Source organism: Anser cygnoides, chromosome 16 (assembly GCF_040182565.1).
Source record: "Anser cygnoides isolate HZ-2024a breed goose chromosome 16, Taihu_goose_T2T_genome, whole genome shotgun sequence".
Taxonomy (NCBI): Eukaryota; Metazoa; Chordata; class Aves; order Anseriformes; family Anatidae; genus Anser; species Anser cygnoides.
The window spans coordinates 14,853,789-14,877,869 of record NC_089888.1 but is presented as its reverse complement, the minus strand read 5'-3'; the positions used below and the strand labels follow the sequence as shown (position 1 = coordinate 14,877,869).

Below are 24,081 nucleotides of genomic sequence, written 5' to 3'. Positions count from 1 at the left end.
ATATCTGACAGGAGAGTCTGTTTTTGAATACTCTGGCCTTCTTAAAACTAGATTTGAATAGTTCAGAAGACAAGGTGAAGTGCTTGGTAGGCGAAGGCGGCTGTGTTGAATCCTTCTCATGAGGTACTGCTGTTTAAAAACTTCTTCAGGAGACAGATGTAGAAGTAGTTTCCCACAAGGAAGCTTTAAGATTGAGAGGAGCTGAAGGACTTAATGTGCACATAACCCATAGGTCCATGGTTTTCAAACACGAGGAAGAGGAGTATGTTGTGGCCTATAGACTACATTTCTGGCCCCACAGCCTCATGACATTGTACAAATTCAGAGTGTGAACATGCCAATGGAAACCCCTATAGCCCAGTGGCTGTTGTAGAAGAACTGAGTATGGAAGTTGTTTCCGTGATTGGTTGTTTTTAATAATCCTAATGGCTAGAAGCAAGGTATGCCCCAGAGTGTAGTGGGTTCTGCAGCCATGTAGCAAGACATGACAGCTGAGTCAGAGCTAGCATGGTGTCCTGCCTCCAGTAGGAGGCAACAGCACTTGATAAAGGCAGAGTGTAAGAACTGAGCAAAGCATCCATTGTTACTACCTTGTTATTCTCTACTGCTTTGGGACTTTAGAAGCCACATATTTTTCTTCTTAACTCTCCATTATGGATTTTTTTTTCTAATGTAAATTTTATCTGAGTTATACACATATGAAATCTTTTGGAATCTGCAGCGTCCCATGACTGCATTTTCTAAATTTTAAGCACATGTTTGACAGTAAATGGTGTTTGCTTCCAATATGTATTTACTATGTAGAGCTAGAAATTAAATTACTAAAATGTATTTGGCTTTTGGTGGAGTGAATTTGTGTTAGATGGGGGGAAAAAAAAAGATGAAATTCATATTAATATTTAGTTTTGTTTCCATCAAGGGTGCCAGATGCCTGATACTTTGAATTCCTGGTTCCTTGTAGCACAGCTTCATGTCTGGTAAGTGGAACTTAAATAGTAATATAACTATTCTTAGGAAATAGAATGATATGTACCTTACTGGGGGGAAAAAAAAGTAGGATATATGGTTGTTGATAACAATGTTTATATTCAATTTACTAAATACTGAATTCTAGTAGTTTTCTCCTAAAGAGCAAAAAGACCCATGGAGAAGCTAACATCTTTTAAATCTCTGAATTCCTGGGTAGTAGAATGATCTGTGCCATGGGTTTTCTAAAAGCCTTGCCTAGCCTGTGTGGAAAAATCTTATTTGGGTGTTTTAGGAAAAGTTTAAATTTATGTAGAAGTGTTTTAAACTGTGAGAATTTGTGGTGGTTGAAGTTGCTGCTTGTCAGAAGCATTTAACAAATTATAGCGCTGGCATTTATTCTTGCACCTCTGAAATGTGCATACAGGTTGGTGAATGCCAGCTTGGCTGTATGTAAAAATATTTAACACCTTACACGTTAAGTGTTTTGCCGCCTTTTTCATTTGTGAAAATAGCCAAAAAAAATCAGTTCTTCATCTAATATTACCTACTCATAAAGGTCAGAGGTGCACAAGGGAGTACAGTTTCATGAAAGACCTGGCACTTAACAAAAATTACCGAAGTACGTAGACTTACACTCAGCTATCCAAAGGCTGAAAGGAAGTTTGTACTGAAATAGTTGCCTTGCGCACAGGCCCCTTATTTCCTTGCCTCTTTTTTTTCCCCTTCCCTCTTTTTAATTTCCTGTCTCCTCAGTATATTGAAAGATGGGGCAGCACATTTCACCAAGCAACGAGTAAATTAGCAGAACCATTGAATCAGTTAATGAAATCAGTGGAATCAATTAATGGATTACCCTTGAAACTTGCAGTTTATTTCTTACAGTTTCCTTTGAAAGGGTCATTAATAATTGAATCAATAAGGCAATCGTGTTTTGATATTCGGAAAACTACTGCAATAAATTTCAAAATCAAACCATTTGTAAATACCTGGGGAAAAACGAAGAGGGGTAACATGAATCTGCAAAGAACTCTTTTTTTTTTTTCCACAACATCTTGATTTTGCATTGACAGGAAAATGTACCTTGTGCCAGCATCATGGTCAAGATGTATAATCTTCTCTCATGACTGACAGGTGTGAAAATAAATAAGGCAACTATGGTAGGGAACTATGATAGAGAAGGAACTAATACTGGATAGAGAACTTCTAAAATCACAGCTACATAAGAGAAAGCCAAGAATTTGAGCTTGTGGTGCTAAGGAGACAGCTAATGAGGGAAATTGAAGTTCTTTTATGCTTAAGGTATGGTCGACATGTTGACAGCAAGGTACTACACAACTAGGAAGAAACTAAATCTCTGCTTCATTTGACAACAATGAAAAAGTGATTCTGGAGGATAGTATTGGGCTAAGTTTTAATAAGAGGTTCATGTTTCCAAGATTTTTATGCCTGGCTTCTCCCTGTTTCTGGCAGCTTGACCTAATGAATACTGTCATTCTGTGCCGCAAATGGAAGATCTCGTTTGATGTTCCAAGATGCAGAGAAGCCCATGATAGGCCTGCTGACTACCTGAGCTATCGGAAAAGGCTGCAGGTTTTGCTTGTGGCTAGCTCAGTGACCAGGATCCTGCCATGATATGGCAAGATTGTCCTTTTTTAAATCATTTTGACCTCAGTAAAGAGGCAGCAGAACATCGGGGATTCTGCTAACTCTTAAATGTTTAACGGTGTCCTCCCTCTGTCAGGAGACTCTAACACCTCTGCCTTTCCTGCTGGACCTTTTGTCTCAGAGGCTGGAAATCACCCTGACATGGTGGCCAATAACCCGACTCTGTAGATTCTGATCATCTGTTGAAATGTTCCTGTTCCCTCTTGTAAAGTAGTCTAGATTACTCATTTCTTCCCTCTTCACCTTCAGAGATTTACTTCCATCTGATTTAGTGTGTCTTCTGGAGCTGGAGAAGATGAGATTTTTTTTTTCCCAGTTTGGTATAAAAACAAACAAACAAACAAAAAAAAAACACTCAATTTGTGCTGTTGTTGCCCATCGTGTTCCAGTTAACTGTTCTGTGTGAACAAAGTTTTCCTACTTATCTGTGGCCAGAAAGGAGGGAGAAATTCAGGCCCTTATGTTTAGCTTCTGCTTTTACTAGCTTATTTAAAACTAATATTCCTTTAGATACACTCTGGTTCCTTCCAATGCAGTGCTAAAATTATACTTCAGAAAATCAACCTAATACTATTCTTTTCTGAGTGTCATGGCTTTATAGGCTATTTCAGTTACTTTACACCTTTGATGTCAGGAGGACTTTCTTTATGCTCAGAAGCCCAGACCTTTTAGGAAATCTCATTCTTTTCATTACTACTACATTTATCTTTTCCCATTCAGTGGCAGTCTAAATGGAGTATTGGCTGTGTCCAAAGCTGTTTCTAAACTTCTGAAGTGATGACTTTGATAAGAAATACCTCATCTACATGACACATCCTGCATAACCTAGAACTCCCTTCATGTTTTATCCAAGTATGGTGCCATCCCTGAAACATTTAGGATCAAGATAGAGTGGTGCTACAACTCCTTTTCTGAAAGACTCCAAGGTCTGTTGCAAGACTTCATCTGAGTATTGCGTTCCATAAGGAAAACTGCTCTTGTGAAAGTGTTGATCAGTTTGAGAGAGTCCAGAGGAGAACAAGAACCATCAAGTTTGTAGAAAACTGTTCTTGCAGGGAAATAATTATCAGATTTGCATAGAAAGGAGTGAGGTTACTGTACTATTTTGAGATTTGCTGCTTCAGAAGAAAGGGAATAATCTGTCTATGGTTCATCCTAGGAGAACAGGAAGAAAGGGACTTAAAATTGCACCGAGAGTCTTTCTTGAAAGACATTTTAAGAACAAGTTTATCTGAAATGTCTTAGGCATTTAGTTGATCCTGTCTTACCATGAGGGAATGGGCTAAATGACCTACGCAGAGGCATGAGGAGGGAAGATGACTATGCAGCCACACTCAGATCTGTTAGCTTTTGTCCTATCAAAAAAGCTATACATGGCTGTAAATACAGTAGTTAGTGAACTTGATAGGCTGAAGCAAAGGATGACATGCAAACATGCTAAAGAATAATGAGCAAGAGGTCAGAATTCTGCTTCTTACCATTATTCTAAGCTACCATTGGTCATAAAGTATATCATGACATATAGCTGAAGTCTATTCAGGAGCTTCCTTCTCCAGTATCCAAGTTGCTGGCCATTCACGAATGATCTGGGTTAAACAGAATAAAAAAACAGCTTTCCAAAATTCTTGTTGATACTTCTGTTGTTAAGCCAGAGTAATTTCTCTGATCTAGTGTAACACAACCCTAGAAATTGTTGTTCTGGAACAACTGAGGAAGCCAGAATGACTGGCTATGCAGGGGATAGTATGAAGCTCTGAGTGGGCTTTAACCGTGGAAGCGTATCATCACACCTTGATTGCGTAGTACTGAGCCACATCACAACAGTTGAATGGGGTGATGACAATTGCTGCTTCTGGTGTTTAAGCCAGTCAGTGGGCTCTACGGGAATACCGATGGAAACAGTCATAGCTGAGGCTCTTGTGGGAAACTGCTACTTCTTGCCTAAGATGGATAGAGGTGAAGGTGCTCCTCTTCCTTTTCAGGCATCCTTTCATATATTTTTCTTCTAACATAATCTCTCTGCATGCATAAATTATCCAGCAAATGTTAGGTAGATAGATTTCTAAAGACAGTTTGGAATAATCCTGCTTTCGTGCTTTGACGAAGATGAGTCAGTATTTGAGTAAACTGCAGAGCAGATTCAGTAGTGAAACGATAAAATGTTTCACACTGTGTTGATCCAGTTAGAAGGTTTGTAGTCTGTAAAGAGTGTGTGTCTTTTTTAAACCTCAGACAGCAGGTGTAGTAACAAACTACCAAATTTTCAAATAAACTTCAGATTTCCATGATCTCACTTGTGGTGCTGCAGAACAGCTCTATGACAGCACTGTGCATCCAAACACAGAGAAACCTTTTAGGCTTCAAGGGTAGCTGGTTTTAACTCAGAACACTACTCCATTCCTGTTCATCAGTGACCAGTTGTTAACTGCTAGTCTGTGAACTACTCTCTCCTCTTGGTTTGCCACTGCTAAGGCAGACTGGATGGGAACCAGTGTTTATGCCTGCGGGGATTCTTGCCAAGCCACTCTTTTTTTTTTTTTTTTTGCTATGCTTGTGTATTGAGTGAGAGAAGCATAAAAATACTTTTCTTAACCCAGTTAGACTTCTAAACTTAGTCTTTAACTCTTTAACTTAAGAGTGAGCAAAAAATTTTGGATACAATAACTAATTAACATTTTCATACAAGTCAATTATATAAATACACAAGAGGAACAAAGGTTTTGAAACTGGTGAAAGTAAGAAAGAAGTTTTAAGCTTGCTGTGTGTTTGACTTGTGACAGGATAGACAGTTGTCCTGAGGTCTGGACCATTGGTTTAGCAGAAAGCGTTGCCATTTTTCTGAGGACAGGATGCTGACAGATTCACTTTTTGCTACCATCTTAAATGCATTTAGTTGCTGGGACAGTGGTGCTATTAGACTGAAATGGGGTTGTCACTGCCACAATATAAACCTTGGGAATCCTTACATGGCTCTGTTTCCTGAAACGGGAATTGCCACTCATCCCAGTGTTCCCTTCAGTGTTGCCTGTTCCCTTTTCTACCCACCCTCTACCCAGGTTCTCTGTCACTGTGGTGGTTTTACTTGGGTGGGCAGCCGAGTTCTACCATGGCTGCTCTCTCATTCCCTCTCCTCAAAGGGAAAGGGGGAGAAAATACGATGCAAGGGCTCAAGGGTTGAGATAAGGACGGGGAGATTGCTTAACAATTATTGTGATGGGCAAAACAGGCTCAGAGTAGGGAGATAGCAAGATTTATCGCCATTACTAACAAGCTAGAGAAGTGAGGAACAAAGGAAGGAAACCAAAAATGCCTTCCCCCCATCCACTCTCTTCCACCTCCTTCCCCCAAGTGGTGCGAGTGAATGGGGGTTGTGGTCAGTCTACAGCGCTTTGTCTCCACCGCTCCTTCTTGGTCACTCTCTTCCCCTGTGCCGTGTGGTCCCTCCCACGGGATGCCATCTTCCCCGAACTGATCCGGTGTGGGCTTCCCACAGGCAGCAGCTCTTCAAGAACTGCTCCAGATATGGGCCCATACCACAGGGTCCATCGGTCAGGAGCACACTGCTCCAACCTTGGTCCCCCATGGGCAGCAGCTCCTGCGTGGTCCCCTCTCCATGGGCTTCATCTCCGGCCTGGAATCAGTTCCACTGGGGGTCCACCACAGGCGGCAGCCTCTGTCAGTGCAGGTCTACCTGCTCTACCGTGGTACTCCATGGGCTGGAGGGGGCAGCCTGCTTCACCATGGTCCTCACCACAGGCTGCAGGGGACTTCTGCTCTGGCGCCTGGAGCACCTCTCCCCCTCCTTCTTCACTGATCTTGGTGCCTCCTCTCTCTCTCCCAGCTGCTGTGTAGCAGTGTTGTTTTTTTTTTTTTTTTTTTCCCCTTTCTTAAATATGCTCTCACAGAGGCGCAAACAACATTGCTTGTTGGCTTGTCTCTGGTCAGCAGCGGGACCCTTGTCTAGCATGCGGCAGCTTCTAGATTCTTCTCACAGAAGCCACCCCTATAGCCCCCTGCTACCAAAACTTTGCCATGTAAACCCACTACAGTCACTCCACCTTTTGATCACAGGTCTATGTGACATGCCTCAGTCTCTCTCTCTGGTCTTCTGACCTCATTCTGTTAGGATTGTGTTATGTTGAAGCCAGACCCATGGAGCCTCTCATGGTTGCTGTCATTTTCAAAAGCCTTCATCTAGGAATCAGATTCTGACACAAAGGCTATTCTTTTATTGTTGGTGTGTCAGTTGAATGACCCTTGTATGGGACTTATATGTATGGTTCTATTCAGAAAAAAAGAGTAGAGAAGCAATGTAGGTTTTGGTGCTTTCAGTTTGCTTTGACTCTGTGACTCATCTCTGGCAATAAATTTTTCTATCTTTGCAGGTTAAAACAAAGTTTTCTTTACTAATCAGCACATCACATAGAATCCATCATAAAGATTGGCATCTGCCCTTTTACAGGTCAGCCCAACAGACAAGTTTCAAATGTTTATGATTTTCTCTGAGCTGGCATTCACAGAGCACCAAATACTTCTAATGCCTGAAGGGAAGCCCAGATCTTATCTCCACTGAAGAAATGAACAGATGCATAAATCATTTTTTACCTCTTAACTCTTGTGGTACCTTCAGTATTGGTAATATGTGGCTGCTTCAAAGTGGCCTGCAGTAGCTCTGCTCTGTTGCTTTTACAAAAGTTGTGAGAAAAAGCTTTTATGTGAGCAGTTCCTAAGCTGTAGCATGGCTCTGTGCAAAGCGGTGACTTATTTTAGCTTCAGTGTTTGAGCTAACATCCACAGTAACTCAGTCAACCCAAACAGGCTCTTCTAATCTGCAAAACAGGAGCCGAGCTGACTGGTAAAGTGGAGAATGTGGGGCTGGTGATGGGACTTGTCTCTTAGGTTAGTGAAGGAATAGCCTGTATTTCAGTTCATGCTGTTTACAAATGTAGGCGGAAATAAAAGGAAATAAATCTGTTGTGGTGGTGGTTTATTTTTTAGATTGAATATCAGCAATGAAGTTCAAATGGCTTTAATGCTTGTTATAACTTTAAAAAAAAAAAAAGTGAAACAACCCAACCTCGTATTCACATCATCTAGGTTGGAAGAGGCCTCCAAGATCACCTAGTCCAACCTCTGACTTAACACTAACAAGTCCTCCACTAAACCATATCACTAAGCTCTACATCTAAACGTCTTTTAAAGACCTCCAGGGATGGTGACTCAGCCACTTCCCTGGGCAGCCCATTCCAATGCCTAACAACCCTTTCTGTAAAGAAGTTTTTCCTAATATCCAACCTAAACCTCCCCTGGTGCAACTTTAGCCCATTCCCCCTCGTCCTGTCACCGGGCACATGGGAGAATAGACCAACCCCCACCTCGCTACAGCCGCCTTTAAGGTACCTGTAGAGTACGATAAGGTCTCCCCTGAGCCTCCTCTTCTCCAGGCTAAACAACCCCAGCTCCCTCAGCTGCTACTCATTAGACTTGTTCCCCACCGGCTTTGTTGCCCTTCTCTGGACTCGCTCGAGTACCTCCATGTCCTTCTTGTAGTGAGGGGCCCAAAACTGAACACAGTACTCGAGGTGTGGCTTCACCAGAGCCGAGTACAGGGGGACAATCACTTCCCTAGTCCTGCTGGCCACCACAGCCAGGATGCTGTTGGCCTTCTTGGCTACCTGAGCACATTGCTGGCTCATACTCAGCTGCCTATCAACCAGTACTCCCAGGTCCTTCTCTGCCAGGCAGCTTTCCAACCACTCATCTCCCAGCCTGTAGCGCTGCTTGGGGTTGTTGTGCCCCAGATGCAGGACCCCGCAGTTGGCCTTGTTGAACTTCATACAGTTGGCCTCAGCCCATCGGTCCAGCCTATCCAGATCCTCCTGCAGAGCCTTCCTTCCCTCGAGCACATCGACACACGCACCTAACTTGGTGTCATCTGCAAACTTACTGAGGGTGCGCTCAGTCCCCTCATCCAGATCATCGATAAAGCTATTAAAGAGGACTGGCCCCAGTACTGAGCCCTGGGGGACTCCACTAGTGACCGGAATTCAACTGGATTTGGCTCCATTCACCACAACTCTTTGGGCCCGGCTATCCAGCCAGTTTTTAACCCAATGAAGCGTACGCCAGTCCAAGCCATGAGCAGCCGGTTTCTTGAGGAGAATGCTGTGGGAAAAGGTATCAAAAGCCTTACTGAAGTCAAGGTAGACCACATCCACAGCCTTCCCCTCATCCACCAAGTGTGTCACTTGGTCATAGAAGGAGATCGGGTTCGCCAAGCAGGACCTGCCCTTCATAAACCCATGCTGACTGGGCCTGATCGCCTGGTTGCCCTGCAAGTGCCGCGTGATGGCACTCAAGATCCTACAACACACAAACTTGTGATTTCTTCTAGCATGTACTGCATGTAGGGGTTTTACGAAGTGGTTGGATGTGTATCCTAAGATCCCTGTAGTTGAAATAATTTAGGACATTGCTAAAGTGAGTTTGGGTGAAGTCTGTAACTTGCTTAAGCTTTTGCAGCTTGGCTAGGACAGACTCTTCCAGCATTTTAGTATACCAGGCCAAATTAACAGCTGGCTTGTAGCCTAGGATTAGACAAGACATTTGTTCCTACTCCAAAGAGTGATATGTTCTTAAGGCTGTGGAATTTAGGTTGCAGTACTGTTTAACTAGATTACAGTACTGTCAGCCAAAGTAGAGTCTGCTGTCACTCTTCCATAGCTGGATTGGCCAAAATCCAGCAGATACAGCTCTTGAGAACAGAACAGACAAGTTTAGGATATTTAAAAATAAAACTTTGTTCCTGATCACAAAAGCACATACTCTAAGGAGAATCTTAAATAAGCTGAAATAGATTTAATTTATTCTTTAAATTTGAAGAAAAACTGGAAGCTATGAATATGATGTTTGTGTTCTTGCAGGATGTGTCTGGTACGAATGAAGCAAGAGGGTCGTGCCGGAAAATACATGTGTCGCTATATAGTTCATTGCATGTGGGAGGATGTTCAACAGCGTGGTAAGGTGATGGGGGTAAGTTATCTGTGGTGTTGATAATCTTGATTATTTTGATGATTCATCTCTTCCAATGCTTTTGTAACTTCACGTCTTGAAAGAATTTTTAAGAATAAATTTGTAGCTACATATGTAGTTCTTTATTAGCTTAAGCTATTACATGTAGCCTTAATCTTGGTCACTCATTCCTGCAGCTGCACTGGCTATTGTATTGAGCCCCTGACTTTATTTTTGAAACCATATCATGGCCTGAATGAAGATTCTGATTTGTCTGTAAATAATTAATTTTCCACATGGTTTGCTACCTGATTGCAGAAACAGGGATGCTGCTGTAATAGGATGAGCATTTGTGGATAGGAATTAAGCAGCTGGGGTAGGGAGAAACCTGACTGATGCCAAACTTAAGTTGCAGCTATAAGTCATTCCAGAAGAGCTTTGAGTTTTCTCTGTATCCAGGATGGTGAGTAAAAGGAAGGCTAAAGGACAAGGGTTTTGTTAACTGTACATGACTATTAAATAGTCATTAGTTTACTTTTCATTCTGAATTCTTAGTGTATCTAGTCTTCAACACAAAAGAAACATTTTAAGTGTAGTTCTAATGATAGTTGATTTCTAAGTTTGAAGGAAGAACAGGGTTGGGTCTTTTTGCCTGTGCCACGAGCAAAGTTATGCTAGTTGTAATGGTCATTTCTGGCCTTAAAGTGCTTTTCTTCATCCTTGTGTCAGTGACAGTCTTCAGACAAGGCACTGCAGAAGCAGTGGACATAGGACAACTCTCAACCCCAATTTGACAGTGGTGACAGTAGACCTGAGGGTGTTGAGGATGCCTATCTTCAGGGTGCTTCTAGTGAGAGAACAGGACTAGGAAAGATCTTCTGTGGTGTGGAAAAAGAAGTAAAGAATGGTTAAATAAATAAATACAGTTTTGTCTGTGATGAAAATAAACTGTTCAAAAAGTGACAGTTTTCATATAGCAATAATGTCATATTGTAAAGTTTAGTTCTCAGCCAAATACCCAAGGGAGAGACAGGAAGAGTGTACCTCTTTATGACACGCAAGCGACTTAACCAGTGAGTTAGGATTTGGTATGAGACCCCAACAGTAATTCAAGAAGTTTCTTTCTGATGATCCTTTATTTTGCATGTGGTCTTGGAAAGTGTTGATTTTGGTTATTCTATTGGCAATTTTTTTCTATTTATTGGGAACTTCTTATCTTTACTATGTTACGGGTTGCTTTTTAAGACAGGTCTAAATTTAGGCGTCTTGGATTTTTTGCTACATTAATGGGCAAAACAAAACCTCCAATACAGGAATCTCTAATGTCATGGTCAGATGCCATGAAGTAGTGTGAGTGAGCCTGGGCAAATCAGATGATAACTAGTACAGGGTATTCTTAATGTAGAGTTTGTTCTCGAGATCTTCCAGTGTTTTTTCATTCTAGGAGACAGAGAATGATGTAAATATTGACATAACAGGTTTCAGACTGTTGCTTTTGTGCAGTGCAGATTGGGCATGAGCACTTCGCTGAAAAGAGGAACTGAATGCCATTACGGAAAAGTTTTGAAGGCCAGATAGCAAACATCTCACATTATTAAGTAGCTGTTCTAAAATCTCTACTTATTTCAAACATTGCAGATTATTAACAAGCAATTCTAAACTCTCTGTATTTGATTGTATTTCTCAAGTATTGTGTTTTCAGTTTTTCATTGTCCTGTGCTTTCAGCCTTGACTTCCTGTTTATCATAGTCTTGTCTAAGAAAAGCACCAGAGAAAAAGACTGAATGAAATAGCTTATACATTTTTGGCCTATTCCCATGCCTGCCATGTCATAGCAGCTGTTTCATGTTTCTTTAGGAACTGGAGATGGTTCAGATCCTTGTCCTAGGTGTAAATTTAAGGTTGCTCCTTCTTAAAAACAAACAAACAAAACCACGTTACCCCTCCTCAGCTGCCCCCCCTCTCCTCCTCTCATCTCTTCAGGGTTCTTTGAACTCCCATCAGGGCACAGAGAGAATACTACTTTTGGACAGAAAGCTATTTCTCTGTTCCTTTTTGACAATGGTGTTTTTATTTATATGAACTAAACTCAAATGTCATCTTTTAGTTTTCCTTATATGATTTGGGAGTTGGACCCGATGATCCCTTGAGGTCCCTTCCAACCCCTACAATTCTGTGATTCTGTGTGATTCTGTGATTTGAAGCAGCAGCAAACAGCAAAGAGAAGCAAAGCTGTTTGCTACCCTTACAAGTATGTAGAATGCAAAAGCGAAGCATGGTGTAAGTTAGAGCTGTATCAAGGCTTTTAAGTAGTCTTTGAGGAAAAAAAAAAAGATAGGGCTTACTGTCCCTTCTTTGTGAAGGGAAGCACAGGGCTTCCATTTCTGCAAACTGAATTATTCCTCTGCTCTCAAAATTCCCCCCAGATGTTGAAAATTGAAAGCTTCCTTATATGTTTTTATCTAATCTGGAGCCTCAGATGTTAATATATGCTTATTTTAATTGTATGTTTGCTATATGATGTAACTATAAAGAGATCGTATGTTGTTTAAATGCCATTCATTCCTTGCTTTGGCAAGCTAGGCATCTTTTCAGTTTGTACTTGAATTAAAATTTCACAATCTTTGTAATGATGATCATGCAAAGTAATAATAAATATGCTTAGACTGCAATAATAAGATTCCTACAATATGTTTTACATTATCAAGATATGCTTTTGGCTGTAACCTAGTCTTAACATAGCTTTTATGTAGCAATAGTTGATGCTTAAAGAAGGCATGTACACATTTAAAGGTTTGATCCCACAAACAGCTACATCTGTGTGTATATTTAGTACAATTTAGCTGCACAGAAGCCCATTGATTTTAATGAGACTCCTAGTGAGAGAAGGTGGACTCTTGAGGTAACAGCTAACTAGAATAGGCACTAAGAAAGCATAGTGAGCTGTACTGGGTTGTAGACTTGGAAAACAGGACAGTGCTCTGCCCCATCCTATTTGTGAAGGAACACAGCTTTCATAATTGTTCAGCGTTTTTTCTTTCATCCTTTAATTATTCCTAATCTTTCAGTCATTAGTTTGTCAAGTTTTTCTCTTTAGTATTTAGTAGTTTCTACTCTTCTGGTAGTATTTATTGTCTGTTGGATAAAAAGTTTATGCATTGATGTTTGTAGAGGTTAGCTGTTCCCTTTCTCCTTATCCTCACTTTTTTTTTCCTCTGTGCTAGTGATCTTAGCCTACTGTCCCATTTTGCCCATCCCTCTCCACAGGTAATTCTCCTTTCACCCATGCTTTCTCATCCTTCCTCACTTTTTTCCACTTCACATTCACGTACGCTCACAGAACTTCTCACATCTCAGCTTTAGGAGTGGTAAGTGATAAGTAAAGGACACTTACACTGGATGTTAGGTTCTAATTATTAATCTTGATGTATGTATCTCTAGCCTTCCATCTTAAACGAAGTTGAGGTAATTCTTTACCTTCTCTCTTACAATCTGACAAAGCATTTGTGAGCCAATTGAGAAATATGTATAAAAGCTATTTATTTTAAAGCAGTTTAGTCCTGCAGTCAGTATATATTCAACCTTCAAAAGAAGATAGTTAAATACGTCAAGAGAAGAATAGTAGATAAAGGGAAAAGATTATGACATTAGCGTTTCACTGCTGGTGCTTTCAGATTTCATAATCTGAGCCTTTCTCAGAAGTAAGTCAAATGAAAAAAAACTTTTCCTGAATTCTTTTAGGGCACTAAGATATCTGCAGAGCTCCCAAAAGGAGCAATGGAAATTCTATGCCCTGCTTTTCTGTCATGCAGGGTATCAGTGGTCAGTATTAACCCCCAATTGGTACATTCCTGTACTGCGGTACAAGAGACAGAGGACCTGTATGAAATTTGCAGGTTGGATGCAGTTAGATTGACTTGGTGACAGACAAAGCTGCAGTTCTTCAGCTTGTTTTCATATCTAGCAAGAATTACAACATTTGATGCAGAAAATTGATATTATATTCCTGAATTGATATGGATAGTTTATTGAAATACACCATCTGCTCTTAAGTATATAAGTTCATTGGAGCTGAAAGTGATAGAATGCAAGGCATTTTAACTGCTAATTTACATCAGCTCCAACTCCAAATGGAGTTTGTATTATTTCAAAAACTGGTTGTTAAAATTGCTGAAATCTAAATCTCAGCTACAAAGTTTTGGGACCTGTTAGCCTGAGCTCCTTCAGCACTCCTGAATGTCGGCAAGAGTCAGAAACCAAAACTTGACACAGCTGTAAAAACACACAGAGAGCCTGTGGCCTCAGCAAATTCTACTGGTGCAGGCATATTTCAGATATAAATTTTAGTCTGCTGTCCCTTGTACTAATGAAGTCAGTTTCTTTTGGTGGATTTGCAGCCAGGTGTGTCCAGTTCTGTGGCTAACCAGTGCTCTTTACTTAATTTTTCCACTAGTGACATTTCTATCAAACTTTAAAAACAAACAGAAAAATTGGCTTGATGCAATGGCTCAAAGTGTTAATAGTAACGTTAGGCTGGGTAAAAGACTTCTTTCGATCCTGCTTTGCCAGAGATCTCCACCTTGTGGCTTGCAGTGAATAGACTTATACTGTCCAAACTGGCAGCTGCTTAATCGTTTTATAAGGGTAATTCAATCAGAAATTTACTAGAAATTGCTGCTATTTGTCTTCGAATCAGAGTTCTTCAGCAACCTGAATATTAACCTTACTGATCTGAGTATTGTTTCACTAACTGAGTGTGTATAAAAGCAGTTGTTGCAAGTTTGAATGTATTTTAATATGCTTAGATGAAGCTGCAGACCTTATCAGAAGGATTTGTGGATGCTGGAGTTCCCCGGAATGAAATTTCAGACGGTAATCTGACAATAGAGATGTGATTCTTAAAACAAAAACCAGAACAACAAACACAACAAAAGGCAACCCCCCGTAGTACTTCTGGATGCAGATTGCATGCAGTTTTAGAAAGAGGCATCGCTCTTCACTCAAATGCATATATACTGTTGTAAGCTCGTTTTAGCAGTGATAGTCTTGTGTGTTGTGGTAGCATTGTGCTTCTGAAATAAGTTTTTTTTCAGTGCAGAAGAACAATTCGTTTTTTAACTGTATGTGTTCTAAAAGCTGCAAAAGAGATGAGAATAGGAGAGGCTGTCAAGTCCAGCATGCCCAAACATGTTTTAATTTATCTTAATCCCACTTTCCTGTTTTCCCACAAGACCACTCAGACCCCTGCCTCCCCAACCCCCCCCGCTTTTTTTTCCAGGAACACATCTAGGTGTCTTTTGAATTCATTTATTGGCTCTGCTGCTCATAGCACAATACAGTCTTTGTTGTACTTTTAGCTAGAGCTGTTTATATACAGTGACCATAATTTGTTCTCAGTTACATTAGTGTACATCTTAAGTAACACCATCAGAATCAATAACATGGTTCACATCAATGTAGCTGAGAGCAGAATTTAGCTCTGTAAATTTGAACACAATTTTGGCTTAATACTCTTTGTACAATTAAAAGAATTTAGAAGATTAAAATACCATTTTGCCGTACACTAGCAAAAAAAAAAGAAAAAAAAGAAAAGAAAAGCAAAGCCAGAACTTAGGTTTACATCCTACATTATTGGACTTTCCTAAACTTGATACAGTTCAATTAAAGTTGTTATTTTTGTGGAGAATTAAGTCTGACGCTTACCTAAGGACTCAGAAATCACAGTCAGAGTGAGACCAGTAAGGTTCTAGTTCTAGAATGGCTTTCAGAGATGAGAGGACATGGTGTAAAATTGATAAAAATTTCAAGATTGAATGCAGTCTTTGTATGAATTGAACTACTGCAGTTGATTGACCTACAGTGGGAAGCTACTACACTTAAAGACTCAGGGGGGTCCCTTTCGGGCTTGTCTTTAAAATCTCGTGGAAAGTCATGGAGTCAATTTGGGATGCACAGAACAGAAACGACATTATCATGGGAGAACAGGGGAGATCTGGGGCAGAAGGAAAGTGTGTGTAGTATTCTGGCAGCATAGCAGATGCGGTAGTTGAGATGAGGGAAGTATACTGAAGCAAAAGATGTAGAGAAGCTAGTATTTTTTTTTTTTCAGAAAAACTCTGAGATAGAAGATAGAGGAGAGCTTTTAGTACAGTTGAAAAAGTTAAAATAAAAATCTAAGGCTAAAGAGGAAAGGTTTTAGTTTCAAATGGTATGTATATTTTAAAATGTGTAACTTCACTATGACATTTTACAGAGAAAAATGTTAAGATATTGATGATTATTTTAAGAAGAAAAAAAACCTTCTCAAAGTATTGAGATTCAAAATCGCCGTATACATTTTTGTGCTTTTTTGTTCAATAGGATAACAAGCCTTGTATGACATGTTTTAATTAAATTTAATGTATTCAGAACATCATAAAAAATTATGTTTGAATTATCCAGAGGTAGTTAATCTAATCTGAAGATTAACTGGGCTGTGGATGCAAAGGCCTTGTGAGATTAGGTCCAATAAAGCTCTTTAAAATCAAAGCAATATCAGTATTCTACTTCCTCAGTGTTTGCTAATTAAAAAAAAACCCACATGATCTTTTCCTCAGAGCATGAAAGCCAAGCTGCATCAGTTCTGTGCACCGCTTGTGGGTCCAATAATGCCTACGTTCACTTGATTTTCGTTGTTACAAGGGTTCTCCATCCCTTGTTCGTCAGGATTAAAATCATGGATTATACACTTATTGACAGTTCTTCAATCCCATTTAAGACGATGATGGTTCTTCTCTCTATTAAGAAACTAATCCACATGTAGAAGCTTAAGCTCAATACTGATTCTCTAGGTAGAGAAGCCATGTATGTATAACACACTTGTGTTTAGAAAGTAAAATACTGTGGACCTGAAGATCCTTTGTGCCAAGGATACATGTTCCTGGGCACAAAGGAAAATTGTTACTTTTGGTCATACACAGTGAATTAAAAATATTCCCTTTGGGTGGTTAAAGTGTTTTTGAAATCACAGTTGCAGGGTCTGTTTCTTTAGCAGTATGAGAGTAGGGCTTTGAGATTAACATAATAGACAGAAAACAAGTCCTGTAGAAAATGGGATTGTTGTTGCTGTTTTAGCGAGATAAAGCAGTCCATTAAGGGTCTTGGAGCTGAAGCAATGCTGTGAGCATGGGAAGAGAGAGGGGCCCATCAAACCTGCACCTGAGGAGAGGGTGGGTTGTCCTTTGGGAGCTGCAGGTTCCTCTCCGTTGCCTTGAGAGGAACCCAACCTGACTAGTTTAAACCAGACACTTAACTTCTGTCTACCTTGTGGTCAAATATACTCCAGGGAAGATGTTTAACAGCCTATAAAGTTTTTGGTAAAAAAAAATTACGTCTAGCTATCAATACTATATTTTGAGTAGGAAAGCATGGTGGGGTCACACCATATCCTAGGAGCTGTGTGATTCAGAGGGGAGAATGAAACATATTTTATTTGTTGCGTGTTGAGTGTGCGCGAATAAAATTTCAGAATGATTATCATCTATGCAGCAGAGTAGATTATTTAAAAAAAAAACAACCTTTTGGAGATATTTTCCACCTAGATGTACTCTGATGTCTTGAATATAGTGGCCTGAAAATGCCAATTTATTAGCTAGTGTCATTGAAGGTTTAATAGGTAAGCCAGAAATGCGTGTTTAGGGTCAAGTTCAATATGATGGAAATTAAGAAACTGGTTTTAAAGACAGCTTTGTCTTGTTCTTAGAAGCTTTGTATGTGGTTGAAGCATTGCTTTTCCTTCATCAGTAGGATGTGAATTTTGATTGATTTGCCTAAATTCACCTTCTGAATGTCACCAAGAAGTGGTTTCAGAACACCATATTCAAAATTAGAATCTAATTCTTATTGTATGAAGTCTATCTCCACATAATAGAAACAGAAGTACAAGCAAAAAAAGAATAGAAGCATCAACTCTTGATCCTTTCTCAAAGAGCTCCAAAGTTCTCAGTGAGTTTCCAGTAGTCTGTCACTTCATAAATGCAAAAGAGCACCAGGTACAGCTTTCAGAGAAAATTTAGTATAATTTGATTATGGAAATCTTATTAACTTAAGTGTGCAGGAAGATGCATGTGTGTGCAATATTACCTTGAAAATACCTGGACCATGAGGAGGTCTGGAACAAATAGTAAGCATGGTGATGAGAGCTTAATGGGGTCTTTCTCGTGTTAACTTTTTATTGTAGTTGTTCTAGATTTGCCAGGGATGCCTGGTGTTGAAATCAAGGTATAATATATGCTTGGGTTCTTTGCAGATGACCTGCCCCAGTTTGCTCTAAAGTCTGGCATAAAAAAAAATCCATTTAAATTTCCCAGATGTATTGGATTCTGTTGCCCTAAGGTAGTGTTCTTCATCTATTTTGTGCCTTCCTCTGGTGCCCGCAAAAACTACACTGGAAGCTGCCATGTGCCTTTTCTAGAAATACCTTTTTCATTGTTCCCCACGTATACCTGTGTGACTCACATGCCAAAATTGATTTTACCGTGCTGTGGTTGTAGGTGTTAACTGCTGCCTCCTGTTCCTCAAATTCTCCAGAATGTAATGCAATTCCCAGAATTCAAATGTTGAGCAATGGAATTGCTTCTCACCACAACTGCACTATCTTTATTTTCACAGTGTAGAGATGACAGCAGAAACAGGGAAGTGATCTATACCAAACCTGTTTCAATTTCCAGGCTCAGCAGAACTGTTAGCAGTTAGGTTTTCAGTGTTCCTGGTTCCTGTCATTGCTCTGTGTATCAGTTATTTCATCTTATGCTTTGCCTGTGGTCAATACAGGGTGGAATAATGTGTTACGCTAGGTGTTTTGGAAATTGTTATCAGCTTTCTATTCTTTTGGAGTTTGTCCCAAAATTCCACAACTGTGATTAACTGATCAGCTTGGCTAAGTCTTTGGAGTCTCTTCGAAGAAAGGTATCTCATGTGGACGTAGTTCTTTATTAACACCAAACTGTTGCAGTGAAAATATATATACACTTTTAATCTCCCTTTCCAATATAGAAAAATACTCAGAACAATGTCTCTTCTAAATCAAACCATTGAGAGGTTCCCCATATACTTTGATCATATTGTTGCTTGTGCATTTCACTTCCAGTCGAATGTCACTGGTACCTTCTGTTTCCTCTTCAAAATCTGTATAACTTAAGCTTTCTTTATGTTTGTGGTGCATGCCTGTCTTGAAAGACAGTAACATAAGCATTAGTTAAGGTTCCAGTATGGTGCAGGGATGCTGCAGAGGGGCTGACATGAAAGGGCTGAAAATCCTGCTCTGGTTCTTCTGCAGATGCTGTTAGGCCACCCTATCATGGCACGTCTATCTGTGAATAATGCCATGTCAGATAGTATTATCTGGGCGTGAGCATTTGACCCCAAAAGAAACGTGGTAACTCTTATGAAATATAGCAGCTTGATGGCTTTATGGGAGTACATCATGCCAATTGTTTTCTGTATACGTTCAGCTTCCATTGAATGTTTCCAAATGCTAATTCTGTCCAAACTAAGGAGTGATTGAAGTCCTACATTTGGCACAAATTCTGGCCTTGTCTCCACAGGGCACAGATGAAGTGGTTTTGGGATCTCTTCTCTTGTCTTTATTTTGAGGAATAATTAGCAACTATGTTTTGTTCCTTTGTGTCTGAGGGAAAATGTGTGTGCAGCTTTGCAGACTACTCTGTTTACAGGATGTCCTGGTTTCAGCTAGGATAGAGTTAATTTTCCTCCTAGTAGCTAGTATGGTGCTGTGTATATGGAAGAAGGGGCACTGTGCAGAGGCACTGCAAGACTCTGTGTCAGCCAATACAGTCACTCTAATAGGATCTTTGTCATCCTTCCGCAATATTTGTGCAATTGTGGTGATTGGCCTATACCACTCTCTCCTGTTACAAGAACAGGGTGCTGCTCTTTTCATTGCCTTTTTTGCTTGACTCTTTGGTTTTGTTAGTTTACTTCTGCATTGATGACTTTTCGTAATGATGCATTGGCCATATTACTGTTTTCTGATATGCCTCATTTTGGCATTTACTTGCAGTACGTAGGTAATTACTTAAGGTCTTAACTCATCTCACCCATTCTGCATGTTTTTCTTTCCTTCCTCTCCTTGTTCTTGGTAACTTTTGGATTGCCCTGATGCCTGAATTCACTTGAGCTTGTATCTTTTTTCCCTTTTTAGGTTTTTCACCTGCTTTCACAATTGCTGTGTCAGTATGTCTCATACTTCTCCCTTCCTAACTTCCTAACTATCTTCTAGAGAATTAGTCTATTTCTCTACCTGTTCCTTTTACCTGTCTTCTGTTAATTCTTTGTTTCCTTGCAGAATTCCTTTCTGTATGTCAGACTGGCACCACCACCTCTCTCTATTCTCGTGTTTTCTTTGATGATCAACTAATCCTTTTAGTCATTGGTGCCAGCTGCGCCTGCTCTCCATCCCTGCCATGCTGCTTCACTGATTACACAGGCATGCGCTGCCTCTGTTTGTCATATTCTTCCAGCAGCCTCATATTGCAAAGGTCCACAATTAAAGCTCAGGATCTGTCTTCTTCTCTGCTTGTTTTAAACCTACTCTTGAAAGTTGAAGCATCTTCATGACTTTGATTCTTTCAACCCCAGATCTTTCTTTTAGTTCCTTTTTTTTTATCTGAACACGTGCTTTCCCATGCTAAATACTAGCTGCATATTTGCCATCTTCAGCATTTTCTTCCATTTCTGTCCTTGTGCCTCATCTTTTTCTTTCTCTGACCTAGACTTGATTCATGTGTCTTCTGAAGACTACTGCTATGATCATATTTGCTTGTCGCTCACTATGGTGTTAAATCTCCTGACCATCTCCCCTAGTTTTTGTGTTTCAGTTGCCTCTAGTGGTTTATGGAGGGAGATGGTTGGTAGCAGTCTTAGAATCAAAGAGTCATCTTGATTGGGAAAGACCTTTAAGATCACCAAGTACTGGTACCATCAACCTGACCTACCAGGTCCTATCACTAAAGCATGTCCCTCACTGCCACATCCACACACCTCCTAAATACCTCCAGGGACAGGCACTCTACCACTTCCATGAGCAGCTAGTTCAATGCTTCACCACCACCTCTGTGAAGAAATTCTTCCTAATATCCAATCTAAATCTCCCCTGGTGCAACTTGAGACCATTTGCTTGTGTTCTGTCCCTTGTCACCTGAGAAAAGAGACTGACATCCACCTGGTCCTGCTGGCCACGCTATTTCTGATGCAGGCCAGAAGGCCCTTGGCCTTCTTGGCCACTTAGGCACACTGCTGGCTCCTGTGCAGCTGGCTATTGACCAGCACCCCCCGGTCTCTTTCCTCTAGGCAGCTTTCCAGCCACTCTTCTCCAGGCCTACACTGCTGCCTGGGGTTGTTGTGCCCCAGGTTCAGGGCCCGGCACTTGGTCCTGTTGAATGTCATGCAGTTGGCCTCGGCCCATCGACCCAGCCTGCCCAGGTCCCTCTGCAGAGCCCTCCTACCCTCATGCAGATTTGCAGTTCCATCTAACTTGGTTTTGTCCTCAGTCTTATTGAGGGTACACTCTCTTCTCCTGAATGCAGCTCTGTGCCACTTCAGTTGTACAGATCTTCAAAGTACGGTCTTAAATTCTGCTGCAGAAGCAATGTCTTCATGTTTATAATGTACCTACTGCAGTGCCTAGTAGTCTGGCTGGGTAAGTGGATTGCAAATGTTTATGTTTTTCTTAGAGCTCAGTTTATTTTGTTACTTCATTTTCTGACTTCTCCAGCCCGTTTTATCTGTTCATAAAACTGCCAGTTCTATGAAGTCCTTATTTTTGACTGCTTTTGCTAACAACTCCCACAGTAAAATAAATGGTGCGAATACAATGCATTCAGTAATTGCAGTGCTGTCTTTCATGCTTTTTCCTTTGCTGTCTTTTACTCCTTTAATATAAGCAATGTTTTTGTACACATCTAAGCAAACTTTTCTGTTTTCCATGCTGTTTTGGGAATCTCAGTAGATTCAATTCTTTCTATTCCCTTGTTTGTCCTCAGTTGTTTTATCTTCTTCTTCTGTTTCAGATCACGCACAGCACTTGCTCTTTCTCTATTGGTGTTAACTAGATAATTATTGTTACACTTCAGTTAGAACTTGAATGTTTTTGTCTCCATATTCAAAGGGTAGGAAATAATGCAAAAGATTAAAACAATTTCACCAAAATACCAGCATATCTGATCTTACAAAGAGATCTATGTTGCTAGCATCATGTTGATTTTCAAATTAATCAGATGGCCTTGTGGCCACAAGAATGACTGAACATAAAAAGGGAGATTCAGCTCGTGGTATGGAGTAATGTGGATGGAAGACGTGTCACTAAAGTCTTGGTATATGTAAAATGAGCATCACTGATCTGAGTTCAGTTTTGGATGGCTTGGGCATTGATGCCATAACTCCAAATGTATGTGGAGAGTAACAGAAAGCAGCATTCCTGTGAATGACCAGTTGTTCTGGGAATATCACCTGCACTATATATTCACTTGTCTAGTTCATGCTAAAGGTACTAACGTTTTCTTCTATTTGTAGCTGTTAAATGAAGACTTTGGTTTTTGAAACTGAGGAAATTATACAGACACATTTAGTTGATGGAAGTTTGTGGTGCTAGCCCAGGAGGACAGAGCTGTGTACAAGAAGCTTGAAAATAAAGTCTGAGAGTATCCTAAATTTCCTCTTTTGTGTTTCCTGTTTAATTCTGTACTTGCAGGGGAGAAGATAGTGCATATCTAGGTTTCATCTGTGTTATTTGGGAAACTGCAAAAGGAAATTTTTGCCTTTTTAAAATCCTTGATCACTCCTTTAGGATCTTCTGGAAGTTTATTTATCCACGGTAGCATCAAGTCTGAATGAAATACAGAAGAGAGAAAACTCACAGTATCTTACCATGCGGCTTTTTCATGGTTCACTTTTCTCCTTTGCCTTTTACTTGAGGGCAGAACTAGGGTAGAGAAATAATTTTTGTTCGCTTCTGAAAGGTTACAGTAATAAAGAAACTCTTGTTAACATCAGAGTATATGGCAGGCAGGAGTTTTCACAGTCTGGCATTGTTTATTTTACCAGCAATTTGGAACCTTCTGCACTCTTAAAATATTGGCAAGAAAATATTTAACTGTTAACTATTCTGTGGCATGCGTGTGTTTGAAGCCCTGGGGAGGAGGAGTGCTTGGGGAAATTGGGTTTTTCTCAGCTTATGATTGAAACCAGAAGGTGCAGAATATTGGTAGAAGGTGAGAGTATTGTGACTTCAAATTTCAATTTTACTCGAATGTAGAACTGATGGGAGAATGCCAGGCAGGTCACGTATGACCAGGGCTGTGATAGGAAATAGTGGGAAGTCTGATGGAGCAAACACAAATAAGCCAGGCTGCTGGACACTACAGAAATGAATTTCAAAGTTAGATAGTGAGAGTGAGTGTTTGCATTTGTCCTGACCTCAGCCACTGGATAAAGGTTGTAGCACTACTAGGTGTTAGCATCAAGGATTAGGCGTACGAATTGCATGGAATCTAGCAATTATTCCTCAATTTTGAAATGAAATAAAATGAACTCTTTTTTGTGTGTGGAGGGTTTTCTTGGAGAGGAGATGGCAACTGCTTTGGGGGTCATGCTTGTTCCTACTCAACAGAAACTTGGAAACTTCTTGGAGAAAGATTATTTTCCCCTGGGGAAGAAAATAATTAAGGAAAACATGCTATTTGGTATTAATCAAGGTATTGGTATCTTGTATTTGTGCATAAAATGTAGCCTCTTCCAGTAAGATTACTAAAAGCTATGCTAAAGATAGCATTTTTTTTTCTAATCACGCTAGCTTATTTCAGATGAATTCCTATGAAGTCAGCAAAGTGACCTGATGATTGGAATCCAGGATCATCTAATGGGCTGTGGCTGTCTTGCTGCAAGTTAGGACACGAACAGATACACAGAAGAGATGCCAATCTCTCTGCAAATATCAGTAAGAAATGAATGAAATGGAACATGTTAAGTAGTCATCTTCTAATGTCAGGTGAAGATCCAGTATACGACTTCTAACAGTGACCAGAGATATTTGGAAAAAAGTATGAGAAAGAGAACAAATGTGTAGCATGACTTTTGGTATGTCCTCTCAGCATTCACTGATGTGTAATATGAAAGTTGCATAAGGACTGTCATATTTAGTATCTACTAGCAGAGCAGTCCTCTATGAACATGTAGTCCTTTTTTGACCCCTTTCATATTTTTTGAGTATTAATGTATTGTGACAATGACTTCTACAAATTAACGAGAATTTTTTCTCTACATGAGAAAATACTCCTGTTTGTTTTTAACATATTGTTTGGACATTTCATCAGCTTCTTTCTACATCTTGTTTTATGAGAGGAGTAATTCCTTGTTTACCTGCTCTATACCACTCATGGT

The 24,081-nt window shown here is 40.1% G+C and overlaps 1 protein-coding gene across 5 annotated transcripts in view; it reads left to right on the top strand.

The window, feature by feature from the left end:
- UQCC1 (ubiquinol-cytochrome c reductase complex assembly factor 1) overlaps positions 1 to 24,081 on the top strand; it is a 54,980-nt gene that overhangs the window by 17,529 nt on the left and 13,370 nt on the right. For all 5 annotated transcript variants that reach the window (XM_066978449.1, XM_066978447.1, XM_066978450.1 and 2 more), the window contains 2 exons: positions 920 to 977; positions 9,558 to 9,666. In XM_066978449.1, the coding sequence (XP_066834550.1) occupies positions 920 to 977; positions 9,558 to 9,666 (167 nt within the window). The remainder of the gene's footprint in view (positions 1 to 919; positions 978 to 9,557; positions 9,667 to 24,081) is intronic.